Raw genomic sequence first — 19,439 nt, 5'->3', positions numbered from 1 at the left:
GTTTCACAGAAAGGACTGACAGAATGGGGAGAATGAGAATGGTAGCAATGCAAGAATTTAATACTGGTTGTAAATATGTTTACTTCTTACTTTTAATCTTACAGATCTTCAATTTCTCCTCTTTGTGCAATCTCAAACTCTGACTCCTAATGAAGGGCCTGTCTCTACGAAGGGGACTGATCCGAAGGGATGTGTTTTGCTGAAGCCATGGTCCCACCTCTGAGCAATCCCTCTGGGCCACTCTTGTTGAGTTATCAGATAGGGATCTGTCCCGGATCTGCCTCTGACATTGTTCACTCTGTTTGGAGTCACAGTTACAAGTGGAGGCCAAGCAGGTTTGCCATTGTTTCTCAGTGCTAAACACACCAGTTTCGTCACCTTCTGAAAATGCCCAGTTCACATATCCACCTCCAGTTTGCATGCTTTTGACTTGGGAAGGGAGGGAGGTCACTTTAATGGGTGCAGGTGTACAAATCAATGTGGGTAGCACTTGCTCCTCCTTGCCTTGTCTGGCTGGTAACTGAGCAAGTGACTCATACTGCTCCTTGGTTTCCACCACTGAGCCCTGGGCTGAGACAACCGGGGTCTGCCACGTCAGATGAACAGGGACCGCACTCTGGGTGACATGTTCAGTTGCCAGCACATCTGTACCTGCTTCCAAAGATGGTCTGGACAGAGGCAAGTTGGTTTCTGCAGAATAAGGAACTTGCTCTAGATGAGAAGGGACCAGGAGAAACTGGCCATACTTTGGGTGTGCTTGCCTGTTCAGGGACACCCCAGAAGCAACTATACTATTTTCTGTTTCTTGCTCTTCCTGGTCATCTCTTACATTTGAAAACTTTCTGTCTGTAATCTCAAGAAAGGGCCCTGTCTGCACTCGTGGGGGATGCCAGCCTCTGGCCAGGCTCCGCAGCAAAGAAGGGGGCATGCTATAACACTGGTATTTCTTCTTTCCAGAGATCTCCAGGCTGCCTAGAACCTCTGCACAGATGACATTGCTCCAGCTGTGGGGAAGTTTTCTGCAAGTAGAATGCTTTCTGTTGGCCAGGAGGGCCTCATCCTCTTGTAAGGTGTCAACAGCAGAAAGGACTTTTAAGGTATCCACTGTAAGGGCAGAGAGGTCCTGCAGGTGTCCCACCTGGCTGTCCAAAGACAATAAGGAGTCCCTTATGAAAGACACCTTTTCATTCATTTCTTTCAGTTGGAAGCACATTTCTGTAACCCTAAGGGAAAAAGGGAGGGAGAAAACCAATAAGCACAGTAAGCCAATAAACACAGGAAGTGGGAACTTGCCTTACTCTCTTCCTGTCCTGCTTCCATCCTTAGGTGGCTCCTCAGCCTAAGCCGCTTCCCAAAGTTAGGTCTGTCTCCTGCCTTCTTCTCTATCCAACACATACTCTCATCCCAGGTGACCTCACCCACTCCTGTAATTCCCACTATCACCTTAATAAGGAAAATTACAAATTGTATTTCTACCCCTTATTTCTCTCCAATATATCAGAGCCACATTTCCAGCTTCCTGCTAGTTATCCCTTCAATCATCTCATCAATCAGCCCATTTGTATTCATTAATATATTCATTAATTTACAAGACAAACATTTTAATATCTCTTATTGTCCAGCACTGTGCTATTTTGGTAGAGAAAGGAAATCCTGAGGAAGAAACTAGAATGATAGGAACAGAATCAATAATCAAATACATAATTAGAAAAAAAATTACAGATCTTTTAGAATAATATTCCAAGTCTACAGTACAACCAGGCATCCCAACTTTCAAACAAAACCCATTTTAAGAGACCTACATTCAGAGAAAGCCCGAGGCAAGTTTTTAAATGACTTTGAATACTTTAACCCAAAATTATGATGTCTAGCCATTGATTCATGTAAAAGCAACACAAGGCACCTTCAGCTATGCAAGTACAAAAGTAAATTGCAAGTAGAGTCAAATTAAATGTAACAATTGATTTCATTTAGAGAATTAGAAAGAACAAAGAAAATGTATCTGTATATATCTCTGTAAATACCTCTGTACGGGGATAGGTTTTGTTTTGTGTCCTCCCCACCGCCCCAAAAGGTATGTTGAAATCCTAACCCCCAGTACTCCTAGAATGTGACTTTATTTGAAAGTAGGGTCTTTACAGAGGTAATCAAGTTAAAATAAGATCATTAAGGTGTGCCATAAGCCTATACAACTCATATCCTTATAAAAAAGGGAAATTTGGACATAGAGGGAAGACAGTGTGACGATACACAGGGAGAAGACCACCTTATGACTGGAGTGATGCATCTACAAGCCAAGGAACACCAAGGAGTGTCAGCAAACACCAGAAGCTAGAAGAGGCGAGGAAAGATTTCTTCCCTAGAGCCATCAGAGAAAACATGGACCTGCCAACGTCGTAATTTCGGACTTCTAGCCTCCAGAACTGTGAGATAACAAATTTCTGTTGTTGTAAGACACCCAGTTTTCTGTTGTTGTAAGACACCCAGTAAACACCCAGTTTACTTTATTATGGCAGCCCTAGGAAATTAATAGTTATCTAAGCTTAACAATCAATAAAATAAATTACAAAATACATATTTTGTGGTTACATAAAATGAAACTCATACACATGAAAATAAAACACAAAATTTGAAAACAAAAAATAAACAGGAAATTATTCTAACAAATACAGTGAGGTGTTTGTATCCCCTAAGTAGTCAAAAGTTTTTACAAATTGTTGAGGAAAACAAATATAAAGACCCCAAAGGACATGAATAGATAATTCACAAAAGATAATGAAACGTGGTAAAATATCCAATCTCATTAGGTAAGCAGAGAAATTATCAATAAAAATAAGACAACAGTGAGTTCGTCTACACTGTGACATTTTTTTAACCTAGCAAATTTTTAAAAAGAGATTTAGTGACTCAAGGTTGGCAGGGATGCAACATTGGAACGTTCAAATAGCCAAGACAAATAAAGAGGCAGGAATTTTACTATGCTAAGGCAGACAGGTGAGATAGAATATTATGCAGCCAGTAAAAATCATACTTACATTGTTAATAGTCATTTTCTTTGTCTATTTCTGACAGCAGGGGTGGGGATGTGGATGTCTGTTGTGTTCTGCATTATATACTTTTAAATTTGTGATAAAAACTTTGTAAGTCAAGAAACAGTAAAAATTAAAATATGTTTACAAGGAATATTTAATTACTTGGAGAAATGTGTTTGATGTGTAAGGTGGGTAGGGGGACAAAATGCAAACCTGTATAATTTTAACTAAAAAATATATGGAAGACTAAATGGAAAAAGACCAAATTTTTCACAGTGGACCCTAGCTTGTGACATTTTTTTCTTTTTTTTCTCCCTGTTTCATTCTTTTATTTGGAGGAAGGAGTAGACTTTCCAATTTCCCCATAATGAAAATCTTTGATAAACAGGAATAAAGTGAAAAATTGCAAGGGAGGAAACCAACAGTTTCATGGCTGACATGACCGTATGCAGAAATAACAAATTGCCCCCAGTCTTATTTGAGGGCTGGGAAAAGCAGTAATTATACCATGAAGAGCTTAGCACTCAGCTGTAGCAAGCACTTCCCAAAATAGTGTTAGACATCCCCTCTCTAGAATATATCTCAAGTCACATGGATTGAGAAATCTTCCACTTCTTCCTGGAAGCTTTGCAGATAGGAGTTAAAGAATAAAGAGGATGGTATAATTTTGATTATCACCTATGTGGGTGGAACCCTCTCTTTCTTGCTTCAACTTCTATAACTCAGCAGAGCCTTAGTAAAGGCTTCTTGATCTTCTGGAACCTATAAAACTAGAATTGGCAAGGATGATGAAGAAAAGAGAACAAAATATATGCATATTCCCTTCCAAACATGCTTAATTAGAGCCTCTCCATCTAGTGCAGTGTTTCAACTAATTCAAAAACTGTACAGTCCAAACAGCAGTCATGGAAACTCATTAAGTTCCATTAGCAGCAGTCACATGGAAGGGATACAATAGACACCAGCAACTATTCACAGCACAGGTAACATTGCTACAATAGAGACTTAGACAAATAACCGGGTCACTCTCAAATCAGGTCCTCTTGGTTTCAAAGGCACTTCTTTTCTAAAGCTCAATGCCCTGTGAAATATATTTTAATTATATTCCTCAGCCACCATCTACATTAATTTAATCTAGTCTTTTAGTCATTCTGACATGTAAAAGAAATGCTCGTAATTTTAGTTTCCTTTGTGCAAAGTTTGAGGGTGGTGGGAAAACCAGTATGGTTATTATTTCATTGTGGGTCTCTGGACCAGATATTGTAAAATGAAATTATAACAAGTATAATCATAATCATCATGATAATCATAACATTCACTGAGCACTCATTATGTGCCAGGCATTTTACATCATTTTATTTAATCCACATGACCACCCTACTATCCCTTCATGAAAAGATGTCACATGGCCAGTCACATGGTCAATGACAGGGTGAGGCTTCAAAGCCAGAGAGTGTGACTCCATATTCAATGGCATTAACCACTGCACTCCAGCACCTCTCAGCAACTCAGCAGGGATCCAGGCAAAGTTCTATTGGGGTCCTAGAGTCCCGTGAAGGGGTAAATGAATTGCACCCACATTTTCCATGCTGGGAGTTGTTCACAAAGGTTTCTCAGTAAGGTTTCATGGCGAAATGATTATAGGAAGAGCTCAAACTATAACTCTACTGAGTCACAATGCCCATTATGATAAAGTGTTTAAACTTTTTTTAAATGTAGTATTTCCCAAATATGACGTACCTAAACATGCTTAATATGGAAAAATACCTAGTTAACATCTTACTCCATAGAACATAGAGAGGAAAAACACTGGCTTACGTTACTAGGGACAAAAAGTAGCTGGCATTCCAAATAGAGGAAGTAAGGTATGAAACAGCCTTAATATGTTCTCCTTCCACTTTTACAATTCACTTAACTCTGTAAAGATATAGGTAATCTCTTCTTCAGAGGTAGGCAAACATGCAAATATCTTCCTAACTTCCTTTCGCTCCCTCTTCAAACTACTGCTGAGTTACCACTGGAAAATATTCTTCCCTCTCTCCCATACTTCATTTACAAGCTCCCCAGAATGACCTCAACAAGGACAACCATGTAAAAAGAGGGCTGGTGAGATAGCTCTATCAAGAAGGAAAATTGATCGACTGTGTTTTGAAGTTAAATTAGGGCTTCATAATCAAATACCAGAGACCTTGAAAGCATCTAGAATATTTTTCAGAAGCTACATAACCATCTACCATCTAATCCTTCTCTAATCAAATCCCAAGAAAACAATTCAAGATAAATGTGATAGCATATGATGATTACTGGTGTTCAGTTTACTATTAGTATTATTATTACTCATTATTATTATTGAATTACTTTTTTTAATGTCTGGTTCTCCAGTTTTCATTCTGTATTCACTTGACTCGTGATACTACCTTCTCCTGGTTTTCATTATACTCTTCTGATCAATTCTTTTTAGTCTTCTCCATTAGTTCCTCTTCCTCGGTCCATTACACAGGTGTTGACACCTCTCAGGGTGAGACCCTCAACCCACTGAGTCTCCTCACTCCACTTGCTTCCTGAGCATGAGCGCTTCCTCTGTCATAATTTTATTTTCCTAAAATAGGCAGATGACTCCCAAATTTCCTTGTCCAGTTCAAATTTTGCCCTAGGGCTTCAGATTCATGTATGTAAAGCCTTCCAGGCATCCCTGGATAAAAGCACCACCAGAATCTCAGGCTCAACAAAATCTAAACCTCATTGCTTTCCCCCACCCTCCCTGCCATGCATTTTGTACTCTTTATCTTTTAGTGCCACCTTTCACCTAATTACCCTGCTACAGATATGAGTCATCCTGGACTTCATCCTCTCCCTTACTGCCACAGCCAATCCTTAACTCACCTCTTGAATTGTCCTTTCTAAATATGCCTTTATCCTCTTTGCTATGGCCTAAATGTTTGTGTCCCCACCTAAAATTCACGTTGAAATCCTAACCCTCAACAGTGATGGTATTAGTAGGTGGGGCCTTTGGGAGGTGATTAGGTCATAACAGTGGAACCCTCACGAATGGGATCAGTGCTCTACTTTTCATAAAAGAGACCCCAACAGAGCTCCTTAGCCCCTTCCACCATGTAAGGACACAATGAGAAGTTTGTATCCCAAAGAGGGCCTTCACCTGACCATCCTTGCACCCTAATCTCAGTCTTCCAGCCTCCAGAACTGTAAGCAGTAACTTTCTGCTGCTTATAAGGCACTCAGTCTACGGTATTTTGTTACAGCAGACCAAATGGACTTCTTTCAATGCCACCACCAATTTGGCTAGTCCTTGGGCATCATCTGTCTGCTGTATCAATCTCTCGAGCGGTCTCCCTAGTTCCAATTCTGACTCCTCAAATCCATATGCTAACAACCTAGAAGGTAAATCTGTTTGACCACCTAAAATTTTTCCTTAGTTTATAGTGTAAAGTGAAGGGCTCTCCATGACCTTGTTCCAGTACATAATACTGGGGGGCGGAGGTGCCTATCTTGACCCATCTTATCTATTTACATCCCTTTCCTTAAGGTTTGGAAGGGAATATGTATTTTAGAAGAAATTATACTCACAAAATTGGAGCCTAATTTTACATAATAATAGATAACTTTCACGACTCCCTTACTATCCATTAGCACACTGCCACACAGTTCATCTATATTATCCCATGGAATCCTCACAAGGACTCTAAAAGGTAGGTCTATTTTTGTGTCCATTTTACAGAGAAGAAAACAAGGCCCAGAGTAAACTTGCCCAAGTACACTTAGCTAGAAGCAGGACTTCATGCCGGCTCCGTAAACTCCTATCTGGGTACATATACAAAGCAGAACCAAGCTGGCCGGCAGGACTCAATGAGCATAGCTACAAAGGAGGCAGAACGTGTGGAAAGGGGAAAGGGAAAGAAGGAAGCTCACAGAGTTTTGGCCTAAAGATATTATTTAAGTAAAATAGAATGTTGTGGGTTCACAAATTGTTATTTGATACTCAATTTTTTCCTCAATATTAAAATTTGATCTGAAATTCAATCAGCTACCTAAAATATATTTACATAAATATGGTATTAATTTTAAAAGTTCAGAAATAAGTCATATGCCCAAGGTGACCATTTAGAAAGTTCTTAAGGTGATTCAATTTCAAATAAAGCCATATTTAAGGATTCACTATCTATCTATTTGGACATCAGAAAATATATATGCATAATTAGGTATAACATTTTATAGTCAGGTCCGTGTGTATTCAAAAGTAAGAGAACACATTTAACTTCTGCCAATTTGCTTCCAATTAAGAAAGCAATGCTGTGTTTTAAAAAATGCATATAATCACTGGGACTTAGTTAATAATACTGTGTTGTACATTTGAACGTTGCTAAGAGAGTAGACCTTGAACACTTCATCACAAGAAAAAAAATTGTATGGTGATGGTCGTTAACGAGACTCACTGTGGTGATCATTTCACAATATACAAATATCGAATCATTATGTTGTATACTTGAAACTAATATGTCAATTATTTCTAAATTTTTAAAATGCCCACGATCACACGCAGTCCATATTTTGATCCAGTGCTGTGTACCTGCGATTAGTGGCACATGTACAGCAGCTTTGACCTACGAGCTTCTACATTTGTCCACTTTCTCCAACACGCCTCCTCTTTCCTCAAGCCTCTGAACGGCCCCCCCAAATCACACACACCCACAGACACCCTCAGCTGATGACTGCCGCGAGAACTGCATTCCCGCAGCCTGGCTACATCCTCTGGAGCACTCTCCATATTCTCTCCTGGCCCCCAACCGTTAACTGCCCTTCCTGAGGATTTCACTCAGCAAATCACCTCCTCCCTCCGGCTCCTGCAGCTTCTCCCTTGCTGGTAGATCTTTTCCAGTAACAAATATATTACTTTTATTATCTCCACATGAAACAAAAGAACCGCACCATGTCCCCATACCCCTCTTTACCTCCCTCCAGAGAAACACTTCTTAGAAAATCTGCCTCTAATCACTGTCTCTACTTCTATTCACCCTCCACACGCTTCAGTGAATTTGCCCTCAACTCCACTGCACAAGTGCTAGTCAGGCACCCTGAGACTATGACTCCATGATTCCCAGTGCAACCAGCACCCTGCTGCTCCTGGACTCACCTGCATCCACGTTTGCTGCTCCATTCCACCTCCCTCAAGTCTCTCCTCCTCAGCTGCCTCAGAGCAACCTTCCTGCACCAGGCTCCCAAAGCGGTCCAACCCAACCCCCAACTCCAGCAGACCCTTCACCACGATCCATCTCTATTCCCTTATACTACTTTTTTTCCCCTTCATTGTTCTTTTACTGTCTGACATTAAATTACATATATCTTTTTTGTCCTTCACTCCACCCCCACCCCTCCACATGCACTCACTAGAATGTGAATGCTATGAAGGAAGGGCCCCTGCTCTCTTATTCACCATTTATCTTTACTAACTTAGAAGACTGCCTGGAACATAGTAGATGCTCAATAAATGTGCACTGATTGCATGAATATTATACGATACTAGAGGAAATCTTAGAAAATCAAAACCTCTGGGTTTTAAAAGTAGACCTTTCTACTTTTTTCAGACATTCTAGTAGAATCAGGTTTAGGTAGCAGTTTAGAGGGTGAAAATACATATATAACTTTTACCTTTCTGACGTCACTCGGATTCTTTCCTCACAGCTACAATTCAGACCTTCCATCTTCTCATGGAAGTATTTTTCCACACACTGTTCTTCAAAACTGTGAAGTTTTTTCAGATCCTCCTTACTCAGGTAGAGTTCTATGGAAATAAGTATAGTGCATAAAAAGAATCATTATTCATCCTCCATAGGAAGCTGATACAGTATCTGACTTTTCTTCCATTGGTGTTAAAAATGGATAAAACCATAGCTTGCATGATAATAGTTTGCTGCCTTGTCACACTGTATTCCTAATATTAATTGGGAAGCACTATGTAGAAATAACTGGAAACACCAGGCTGGGTCTTTCCTTTTTGTCCTATAAAGAGATGTGGGAATTTGAAGGTGACTCGTGGAACAGATACTTTATCTTCAATATTTTCTTAAATTAGAATACTTTTACACATAAAAATTCACATTTATATGCATATGGAAGTTCCCCCACCAACTGGTTTATCTGTCAAAATGACAATAAGTAACCTACAGGTTAAAATCAAGGTTAGAAGAAGTCAAAGTCTGTTGAAATTAATCCAGTAAGTATAAGAAAGTTTTACCTCGTTGCACTGAGTTTATATATACACTGAGTTTGTATATACTAAGTTCTTCTACTGAAGAAAGAGACATTATGACGAGTCAATGGCCAATCAAGGCTATACTTCTTCCTTGACAATTACAATTAATTCATTAAAAGACATGTCATTTCATGATGTTATGAAACTAATGCAATTCTACATCAAACTTCAGCAATCACATTTGGTCTACCACCTTGACTCTTACTCTGACCTAGCAGAAAAATGCATTATCTTTTGAGCAAGTTTCTAATACTTGTTAAATATAAAAATGCTGTTGCAAAAAGGGTAAAATTGGAATATCCTCTTCCTTCAATCATTTCACCTAAGTTAGGAAAAAAAAAAAAGAACCATTAAAGTTCTCCAGAATTTATTAGAAATGCAAATGTTCTGTAATTTTCCAATAAAATGAGAGACAAAAATATTCATTTTAAAAGATGACTAAAAGAAAATACTCAGCCATAAAACGTGTTCACAACTCAAAGGTACAATGCTTTCTGATTTTTATGGCTTGGAAGCATCTTTCAGACACCAAAAAAATCCCTATCCCCACTCAACTCTAAATGTGTGTTTGCATTAAAGAATCTTGTATGAGTAAGGAACTTTAGAATTGTATGATTTGAGCCTTCTGTGGATTCCTGAGAGCAAACAACCCACAGAGCAGTTCCAATGATAGGTGCAGCTTGCAGTATGTGGCACGTTCTTGTGACTGTCCACCAGGTGGCACTGCTTCCCCATGTGCAAACGTCTTGATCCTCAATACAGAGTATCAAAGGCAATCTCACAAAAATTCAAGAATTTCCCAGAGCTCAGGGTGAATGTACCTCTGTCCATCAGAATATTTCCTCGAGTTTTATACCAGAATCATCCTATAAGCTCAGATCAAGGTAAGCCCAGGAAAGCGTTGTTTGTTATGGTGCTAGAAAACGGGGCCAAATCCTAGCTAATCCCAGGATCTCTCAAGTGGTTCACACTCTCCTGTTAGATTACAGTTGTTCTGGGATGCCACTCCATTAGAAGCCGGGAAATTATAATATTATTATAAGCCTTTAAATTAACTTCAGTTGTGCTTTGACTTCCATATAAAGGCTGAATCGCTTAGGGGAAAGAAATGGAAAAGAAAAATAAATCACCAAGTGACTCAAGAGAAGAAAAATACTTCACGGAGCCAACTACTCAACTACAGGAGCAAAAGCATGTCACCCTGTCAACCTTGTGCTAACATCTGTCCTCCTAAGGGCCCACCGAAATGTATAAATAGTCCACAATCCCTTACCTGAAATTCCTGGAACCAGTCCATTTCAGAAATCACAAGTTTTCTAGTTTTGGAAAGGTAATATAGCGCATTTGCCATAAATGAAGGAAAATCCCTAGTTGTAGCTAGGGCAATACCCTGAAATCAAACACATCATTTCTGCAGCAAAAATCAATGAATATCCATACTACAAGGGATAAAGAGGATAAAATGGCTTACATTAGTCCCGTTAGCCTCTTCTGTCCAAATGAGTCTTTCTCCAACTTATGAAGAAAAAGACTTTCCATTTTCAAATGTATTTCGAATTTAGGGATTGAGATAAAGGATTGTGAATTTATGCTATCCATTTCCTCTATATCTAGGAATTATCTAGAAATGGGCCTAGTACCAGCGGGCCTAGAGGAACTACGAAAGATCTCTGAACCACAAGAAGGAATGTTCTCTTATGACAATTAGTATGACAGTCATACCATGCTATATATGGATAAGCAAAGTGAACTAGGAAAATCTCAAAATATGTCGAGTTAAGCTTTGCCAAAAGCAAAAGAGAGAATCCACATTTCTGCATCCTGAGTTGAAGTTCTTGAAAATAAAGAATCACCTCCATATTCAGTAGAGTAGAGAACTAGAGAGCCATGATTCTGGTGAATAAATTAAGCAAAGTCTGGTTTATCTATTCCCCTTAGTCCACAAGACCTTCTGTATCCTTTCAATTTGGATTCCATCTTCAACAACAGGGAAGTAAGTATGGGTCACTCTGACTACTCTCTAGGAGTTATTCTGACGTCTTCCCAGCTAAGCAGAGTAAAAGCACAGGGTTTTCCAGGTGACAAAAAGCCTTTACACATCCAAGCAGAGATTCTGTTCCTACCTATTCCTTTCTTTCGAAGTATCAGCTACTTTTAGCGAAAGGTACTACAACCACGTAATGAGATCCACGCATTTACTTAGACCCAGGTGCTCAGCTGATACTCTTTGGTCAGTTAACTCCCAGAGCCTTCCATCCTGTGCCCTGAATTTAATCGACAACGTTCCAGGTGTCTTCACCTTGGATCTCCACTCTTGCACTCTCTTCCTCCTGCCCCACCAATGAAAACTTACTTAATCCAACATCACCCTCTTCTTGGTCATTTGGAGCTTGGTGATGGCAAAGACGGCGAAGGAGGAGACCAATGTGACTCAGCAGGATAAAAGGTGGGGGCAGCCAAGGCTTCTCGTGGTAGGTCATGATGTAGCGATAGCGATTGTATTTCCACAGGTTATTTGAAATGGATTTCAGATCTATGTAAACGTTACTGTAAGTTGTAGTAAGAGAAGGACAGTGTTTTAATATGGAATCCTGAAACATAACAGTTAGATTATTGCTTTATTTTCCAACTTTTATGATTGGTTCGCCTGACATGGACGGTAGTTAGCCAATAAAAATAATATCCATTGCATTTACGATTCTTCTTCCACCAAACAACATACATTAATCACCTTCTACATTAAAATATGCTAATCAGAATAAGCAAAAGGTAGAAATGACAATCAGAGAGAAGAAAATGCCAACAGTTTAAATTCAATGAACAGAAACTGTCCTCTGGAGGTAACATTATTCTTGATTCACCATCTCTTCTCACATAAGAGGGTCTTTTCAGTCCATAACTCATCATTCATGGTAAACAGCTTTAATGTCCCTCTATATCATCAACCTTATGAAGAGATTCTCCTAATGTCAAATGTGAGAAGTGCTAGAATAATCCTCCTTAAAACATTCAAACGAAAGAATATTAATGAAGAAGAAGAGATGGAAGAAAAATCAATTCATCCTAAAATAAGTCAATAAGAAGACCTTCGATTCAGCAGCTAGATCAATTATTTATATTAACCTTACAATAAAAGTGACTCCTTATTGGTAGGCCACCTTGGGATTTTTCTCTCTTTAATTATATCAATTATAATATGCAGATAGTGCAGTAAATATGTTGATATTATAGAACTTGTAATAGAAGTTGTGGTGAGTGGTACAAATTCACCCTTAACTATTTAACTTTAAGTCTATAACATGATATGGGTGGGCAGGACACAATGGAATATCCATCTTAATATTTTGCTTAGGCTAATATGTAATTTATTTTCTTTAGAGAAAGATGGCAGAGAAGTACTTGAGAAGGGCAGCCACATTTAGCAAATAAAAATGCAGGTAACCCTAAACTGCAGTAATGATAAAGAGAAGGAACCCGAACTATCCTGGAGAAAGCCAGCTTAGGATGAGAGGAGGAGGGAGGTTTCAGAGTTCATAAAGTAGATGAAGGAAACATCGACAACTGAGTTTAACGGTAGTTCTCAAAGTGCAGTCACTTAGCCACCAGCACTGCATCACCTGAGAACAGGTGAGGAACGCAAATTCTTGGGCCCTATCCAGAACGACCCAATTAGCGATCTGTGTCTCAGTGAGTCCTCCAGGTAATTCTGCACAATCAAGTTTGAGGGCCACCAAAATTACATGTTACTCCCACTGCAAGTGTGATCACAGCCTGCCCACCAGCAGGTGGCGATCTTCACAGTGTATTTCAGGTTCTTTGTAATTACAGAATCTGGAAAGGGGCCTCTGGACAAGTAGTCCGATCTGGGGTTGCTCAGCTTGTATGGTCCTCAGTGTATTCATCTCTGTGAGAAGACTAGCCTGTGGGAGGATTTGTCAGCCGCCCTTTTGACACCTGCCGTTTTTGAGAAACAAAAATCTCATACCCACTCTTAATCTTATTTGAAATGTCAAAAAAATAGCTACAGTAATTAAACACCAGCAAATGTTACAAGTGCATAAAATGGTGAGGCTAAAGGGAGACGATAGCTATCACATAACCTTGTAACAAGCAAAAAAGTATGTTTTCCCCATATATACGCAACAACAGTCCTCTTTGTGTGTGTTCTGATTTATTTTGCTTGCCTTCAGCCTTTATCTCCTCTACTTTCTTTAAACTTCTATGCATTGATTTCCCTTTTCTTATCTCTCTCTCTTCAGTGAGATAATTAATGAATAAAATACCTGGTACAGTGCCTGACATAAAAGAGGCGTTCAGAAAATACTAGTTTCTCCCATCACTTCACTTGATTTCTTTCATCCATTAAACAAATATGAGCCAGACACTCTTTTCAGGGCCTGGGATAAATTCATGGGCAAAAAATGGCCAAAAAAACCCCCCCAAAACCAAAAAAACAAACTTGTTCTTGTGGAGCTTATATTCCAGTATAAGAGATAAACAGGGGAAAAAACACAATATAGAGATAAATTATAAAATATATTTGTATATATAAGTGGGTAGTATAAAGAAAAAAGAGTAAGGGGGACCAGGCATGCCAAGGAGATGGTTGAAGGAAAGGGGGCTGCACTTTTAAATAATATCCTTAGGTTAGGGCTAATTAAAGAGGGGACATTTGAGCAAAGGCTTAAAGGAGGTGAGGGAATGGACCACGCTGATATCTGGGGGTAGAGCATTCCAGGCAGAGGGAACAGCAACTGCAAACACCCCTGTGTTGTTTGAAAAACTGTGAGGGGCCAGTGTGGCTGGAGAGGCATGGATTCGGGGAATAGTAGTGTGATGGGTGATTGAAGAGGTAGCAGAGAAGCTAGGTCATTGTAGAAACTTTGACTTTTACCCAGAAGGAAATGGGGAACCTTGAATGGTTTGGAGCAGATGAGTGACATAATCTGACATATGTTTTAAAGGTCATTAGGGAATAGAGTGATTAATTAATTAAGAAATTTTAAAAATTTAAGTGTCATTAGGGCTACTGTGTTGAGAACAGAATATAGGGGCCAAAGACAGAAGCAGAGAAATAAACTAGGAGTCTTTGTGGTAGTAGCAGTGGGGTGGTGAGAGGCGGTTGGACTGATGATCTATTTGAAGATGGAGTCAACAGGTATTCCTGACAGTCTAGAGCTAGAAATATGAGACACATTAAGAATGCCAAGGTTTTTGGTCCGAACAATGGGAAAGATGAAGCTTTGACAGAAACATGTGGTCTTCCTTATAGATTTGGGAAAGACTACAAGCAGAATAAGTGTATGTTGGGAAAGAGGGGAGATCAAGAATTTGGACATTTGAAAGTTCAGAAATCTATTGGGTTGGCCAAAAAGTTCATTCGGGTTTGTCCGTAAGAGGGTATGGAAAAACCCGAACGAACTTTTTGGCCAACCCAGTATTATACATCTGACTGGTAATGGAACAGGAGAGCTGGATCTACAGGACTGAAGTTCAAGAAAGAGACCTAGGCTGAAGATATCAGTTGGGATTTGTCAGTATACATATACAGGAAACTGAACAAGATCACCAAAGTGTAAACAAAACAAACGTCTGGGCCCAGGGACATTCCAATGTTAAAAGGTTGAAGAGAATATGATGCTCCAGAAAAGAAGACTGAGAAGAAGTGAAAAGTGATATAGAAGAAAACAGAGAATGAGATATACTGAGAGCCAATGAAGGGAAGTTATCAAGGACCCTTTAACCAACTTTCAGCCTCGTCAATTGTTACTCTCCACGATTCCAAATTATTGCTTAATTACAGTGTATGATCTCCTTTCAGTCTGCTGTTATTACACTCTCTATTTATTGTTTTTTCTCTTCTCATATTTTGCTGCCTTCCTGCCAGTAGTTCCATGCCCATATTTTAAAACCACAGTAATTAAACATGAAACACACAAAAAACAAAGGTTACATGTGAATCTTTCAAAATACCTGCACCCATTTTTGATTCATACAAAATAACTGTATTTGATTAAAATAACCTACTTGAAGAAAGCAATCAACAGGTTCACCATGATGATATATTGCACGAAGAGGTAGACAGCTTGCAGGAACGGAGTAAGAAAAGAACCAGGAGGGCAGGACGGCTGGCTTGAACAAACTACAAATAAAGAATTTAAAAGAATGAGAGATAAGGTGAATCACAGTCCTATGACTCTAGACAAATATTTAGCATATTGACTTAGTAGAATACCACAAACTCTTGACATTTTTAAGATTCAGATGGTTGTTTTCCAGGGTTCTTTATTACTCTGAGTATCTACAAAGGTTCAATTGCTGCATGGTGGCGGAATCCTCTACGTACCATCTATCTCTGAAGCATAGACTTCTCCATAGATCATCCAGTATGGCTCAAACACGATATCTCGAGCAAGGCTCCAGGATGGAGGCTCCTTTGGTGAAAGTATGGCCTTGCGTGCCACTCCAAAGCTCAGCAGGACGATGGCCATGATGATCACAATGTAGAACATGTTTGCTGTCTGCAAAAAAGCACAGCCAGAAGTTTACCACAGATTTGAAATTGAAAACAAATCAAACACCTGCAGCCATCATAATTATACCTGCCAATAATAAGACTGTCTAGTCATTGACCAAAATGCCTAGTCCGTGAATAGCTGGATTTCCTTTGGCTAACACATTCTGTTTTCTCTGCATAGTATATGTTTCATGTCAATGTAGTCTATGGAGTAATTTAAGTGTGCTAACTGTAGAGGATCTGTGCTTCTTTTTTTAAGATGTGATGAAATATGAATAGCTTTTGATTAACTAATATCTAACTTTTCATCAGAGGTTAAAAAAAGAAAAAAAAATAGGGATATTCAAATTAGTAAAATGGCTCCTTATTCCCAGGATTATCTTCAGGAGTTAAGAGTCTGAGAAATTGATCAGACCAAGAATCTGCTCCAAGGTACTGAACATCCTAATGAAGTGAAGAGTTTTTTTTTTAAGATGCAAAAACAACTATAAAATGATGTTTGTTAAATCCAGTGGTTCATTAACTCGCAAACACGTAGTCTTTGTATTAAAAGTATACACACATGTATGTATAGCACATGTACTGTAATTTTCTAAAGGCCCTTCTAAATAATTCATTTCAATTACTACATGTACATCAGTTCAACCCACTTGTTCCCTGTGGCAGAGACATACTCCGTGAATATTCCATGAGCTTCCCTTCCATGAGGCAGGAGCCACCTGACCTATTCCTGGCCACTGGGCTGTGGAGTAACAGTGATTTGAGTCACTTCCCATCCAGAGCAGTTAAAAGCTGTTAGATGTTCTCCATCCCTCTTATTCCCTGTCATAGGAAACCTCAGAAGCCACATGTTGACACAGCTATGTCCCAAGATGGAATGATTTGGGATCCCTGAGTCACTGGGTAGAGGGCGGCCTCCATGAGCATACATCAATCTTTGTATCAGGGAGAAATAAACTTGTGCTAAGTCACTGAGATACAGGGATTACCTCAGCATAACCTACTGAATTAATACCAATGTCACCAAGACCAGAGAAAATATTGCTGGTCTAAGAGAAAAGTATAAAATAAAAAAAATCTATCTTTGGAATCCTGGAGGTTCTCCCTTTTCTGTCTTCTTCCTTTGTTTCAACACTACCTTTCCTTCTCAAGAACTTGCCCTTTCCCTGCCAGTGAGTATTCCAGAAGAAAAAGCAAAGATGATCTTGAGGTACTGTCCTTCTTAGGTCCTGTGCAAAGCCAGTTGGACAGGGCTAATACAAGCGCACAGTGAGCTCAGATGGCAGACAGAGCCAGGTGGCCCAGATTTGAATCCTGGCTCCCCGACTTACGGCTTTGGGAAATTTACCTGAACTCCATTTCCTTGAACATAAAATGTAGATAATAATAGTACCCATGTCGTAAAGTTGTTTTGAAGATTAAATGAGTTAATACATACAAAGTACTTAGAACAATCTGTGGCCCACAGTGATCACTATTTAAGAGTTGGCTGGGGGTGGAGAGATAAAAAGACAAATCAATATTTCAGCAAAAAATATTATTGGTGGTAGCCTCACATAAATCTGGCCCTCAGGAATTACTGTGCTCAGAGACAAATATGATGCAACCCCCCATCATCTGGCCCTAACGAAAAGGGTAAGCTGAGTATTGTAATCAATTACCCAATATGCTACCCAAGGACGTTTGTTAAATATGAATTTATGGTTATAAACAAAGTGGGGATGACGTGTGTGCTTCTTTAAATACCTTCAAAAGTTAAACCAATGTATGTGAACCATGAAATTAAGTAGAACTATTAAAAGAACACCAGATTATACAGCAGACTCACCATTTTTGCAATCATGGTCACATAGGGACCAGCATGTTGATTCACAGCAAAGAAGTCCAGGAGCCGTGAGAACCAGAATATGATATCGATGCAGTATATTAGTCTTCCCGCCGTGTGAAAAGGAGGGTCACCCCACCGAAGGCCAAAACCCACCAAAAACAGGCCAGTAGCCACAGTTTCCATCAGATTCCAGTACTCGCTAATCCATACCTTCACCTTTTGAGTAAACTTCCCAGGTTCTGAAATATAGACCTAAAAGATGAAAGAAAGAGGGAAACTTAAAGAATGGGTTATAACCCAAGATCAGTATGATCTTTAATACGTCAACTGTTCTTTTAAGGAGTATTTGGAATCATGCCAAACCTTAGATCATAAGGGGATTTTGGAGACGTAAGTTATCCTTGGGGAATGAATTATTTAAACAATTCTATAAATGTAGTTTAATCTCACTGTTAGTACTGGCCAGCTATTTAAAAACAAACCAGAATTTTTTTTAAAAAAGAAAAGTTTTTCTAGCTTTCATTAATCCTAAACTAACACAGGGAAACACCAAGACATTTAAAACTCAATATTGCAATGGAATATAGCTGCAATTCCATTTCATGACGTATAGCCTAGTGCAAAGAAACCAAAGAATCCTGTAATCTGGCCCCACTACTGCAATTTAGTGAGTAGTTAGCAAATTACTCAGAACGTGATATTAGAATTCACTATTATAAGAAATTACCCCTGCAACAGAATATCAGACAAACTTAAATGTAAAACAGTAAAAAGCTATTTTCCCTGAAGCATAATAAAAATGGTAGAATTCGGATAATGTTTTTCTGCTGAATTGTTTTCTACATAATATACAAGGTTGGTCATATTAGCTCTAGGACAAAATCATTGTATGTAAATGCACAGAGGTAGAGAGAGATACATATACAATGATATCTAAAACAGCCTAAGTCATACGGTATGTGATTGCAGTTATAACTGGATAGGAATATTCATTCCTTTTCTTTTGTTTTAAGTGACTCACTGCAAACTAAAAATGAAAAGTTTGCTTTGTTTTGTTTCTTGGACTACTTGCCCCAGAGGAATTTTTATCGTAAATGTTCAAAAATGTTTAGTAGGAACTTTCAAAAACTATAAATGAATTCTTTACACATTGCACAACTTTAGCCATTTATGTGCCACTCTGTGACATGAAAGCAATAATATGCAAGTAATGTTAGGCTATAAAAAAATCAGCTTTATTGAAAAAACACTTTTGGGAAATCAAATAGTTGGAGGGTCTATAAACAACTAGATACCATCACTCTAGATCTGATAAACGCACTAAGATGTCCCCTAAAATAACTGCTTTCAAAGAGCAGCAACCAACAGAAAGTTATTTGGCAACAATAAAAGGTTGAGATCAGAAATTTTCCCCTTAATTACCTTTCCTGTAGCATACAAATCAGGATCATTGCCTGACTCACCCTCATGCTTGACCTCTCCATTTTCATCACCCAAGCGCAGAACACATCTAGCAGAGGTATGTAGAAGACAAAGGTAGAAGGGATAACTCACCTCCCTGACTTTCTCAATGGCATTGGTGAAGATGTAAATGATAACGAGCCACTCTTGCACGGTGGGCTGGGGTTGCATCTCCACCAACACGGTGTAAGTGAACAGCATGAGGAATGCCAAATACACCATCTGTGAGGGGGACATGGATTCCCTGGCCATGAGTGAGAGTCATAATGGAGGATGCCAAGCAGACACGGACCCAAATGAACAGAAACACACACATGAACTTCACCATGATAG

At 39.1% G+C, this 19,439-nt stretch overlaps 1 protein-coding gene across 1 annotated transcript in view; it reads right to left on the bottom strand.

Moving 5' to 3' along the window:
* The window catches only part of TRPM6 (transient receptor potential cation channel subfamily M member 6), a 138,644-nt gene that overhangs the window by 36,148 nt on the left and 83,057 nt on the right, over window positions 1–19,439 (bottom strand). The window contains exons 20-26 of the mRNA XM_032635982.1: window positions 19,200–19,328; window positions 17,646–17,897; window positions 15,647–15,821; window positions 15,328–15,442; window positions 11,654–11,847; window positions 8,697–8,829; window positions 91–1,223 (exon numbers count right to left, since the gene is read on the bottom strand). Coding sequence (XP_032491873.1) covers window positions 91–1,223; window positions 8,697–8,829; window positions 11,654–11,847; window positions 15,328–15,442; window positions 15,647–15,821; window positions 17,646–17,897; window positions 19,200–19,328 — 2,131 coding nt within the window. The remainder of the gene's footprint in view (window positions 1–90; window positions 1,224–8,696; window positions 8,830–11,653; window positions 11,848–15,327; window positions 15,443–15,646; window positions 15,822–17,645; window positions 17,898–19,199; window positions 19,329–19,439) is intronic.

This window comes from Phocoena sinus, chromosome 6 (assembly GCF_008692025.1).
Source record: "Phocoena sinus isolate mPhoSin1 chromosome 6, mPhoSin1.pri, whole genome shotgun sequence".
NCBI classification, from domain to species: Eukaryota; Metazoa; Chordata; class Mammalia; order Artiodactyla; family Phocoenidae; genus Phocoena; species Phocoena sinus.
This window is presented reverse-complemented; position numbering and strand designations above follow the sequence as displayed.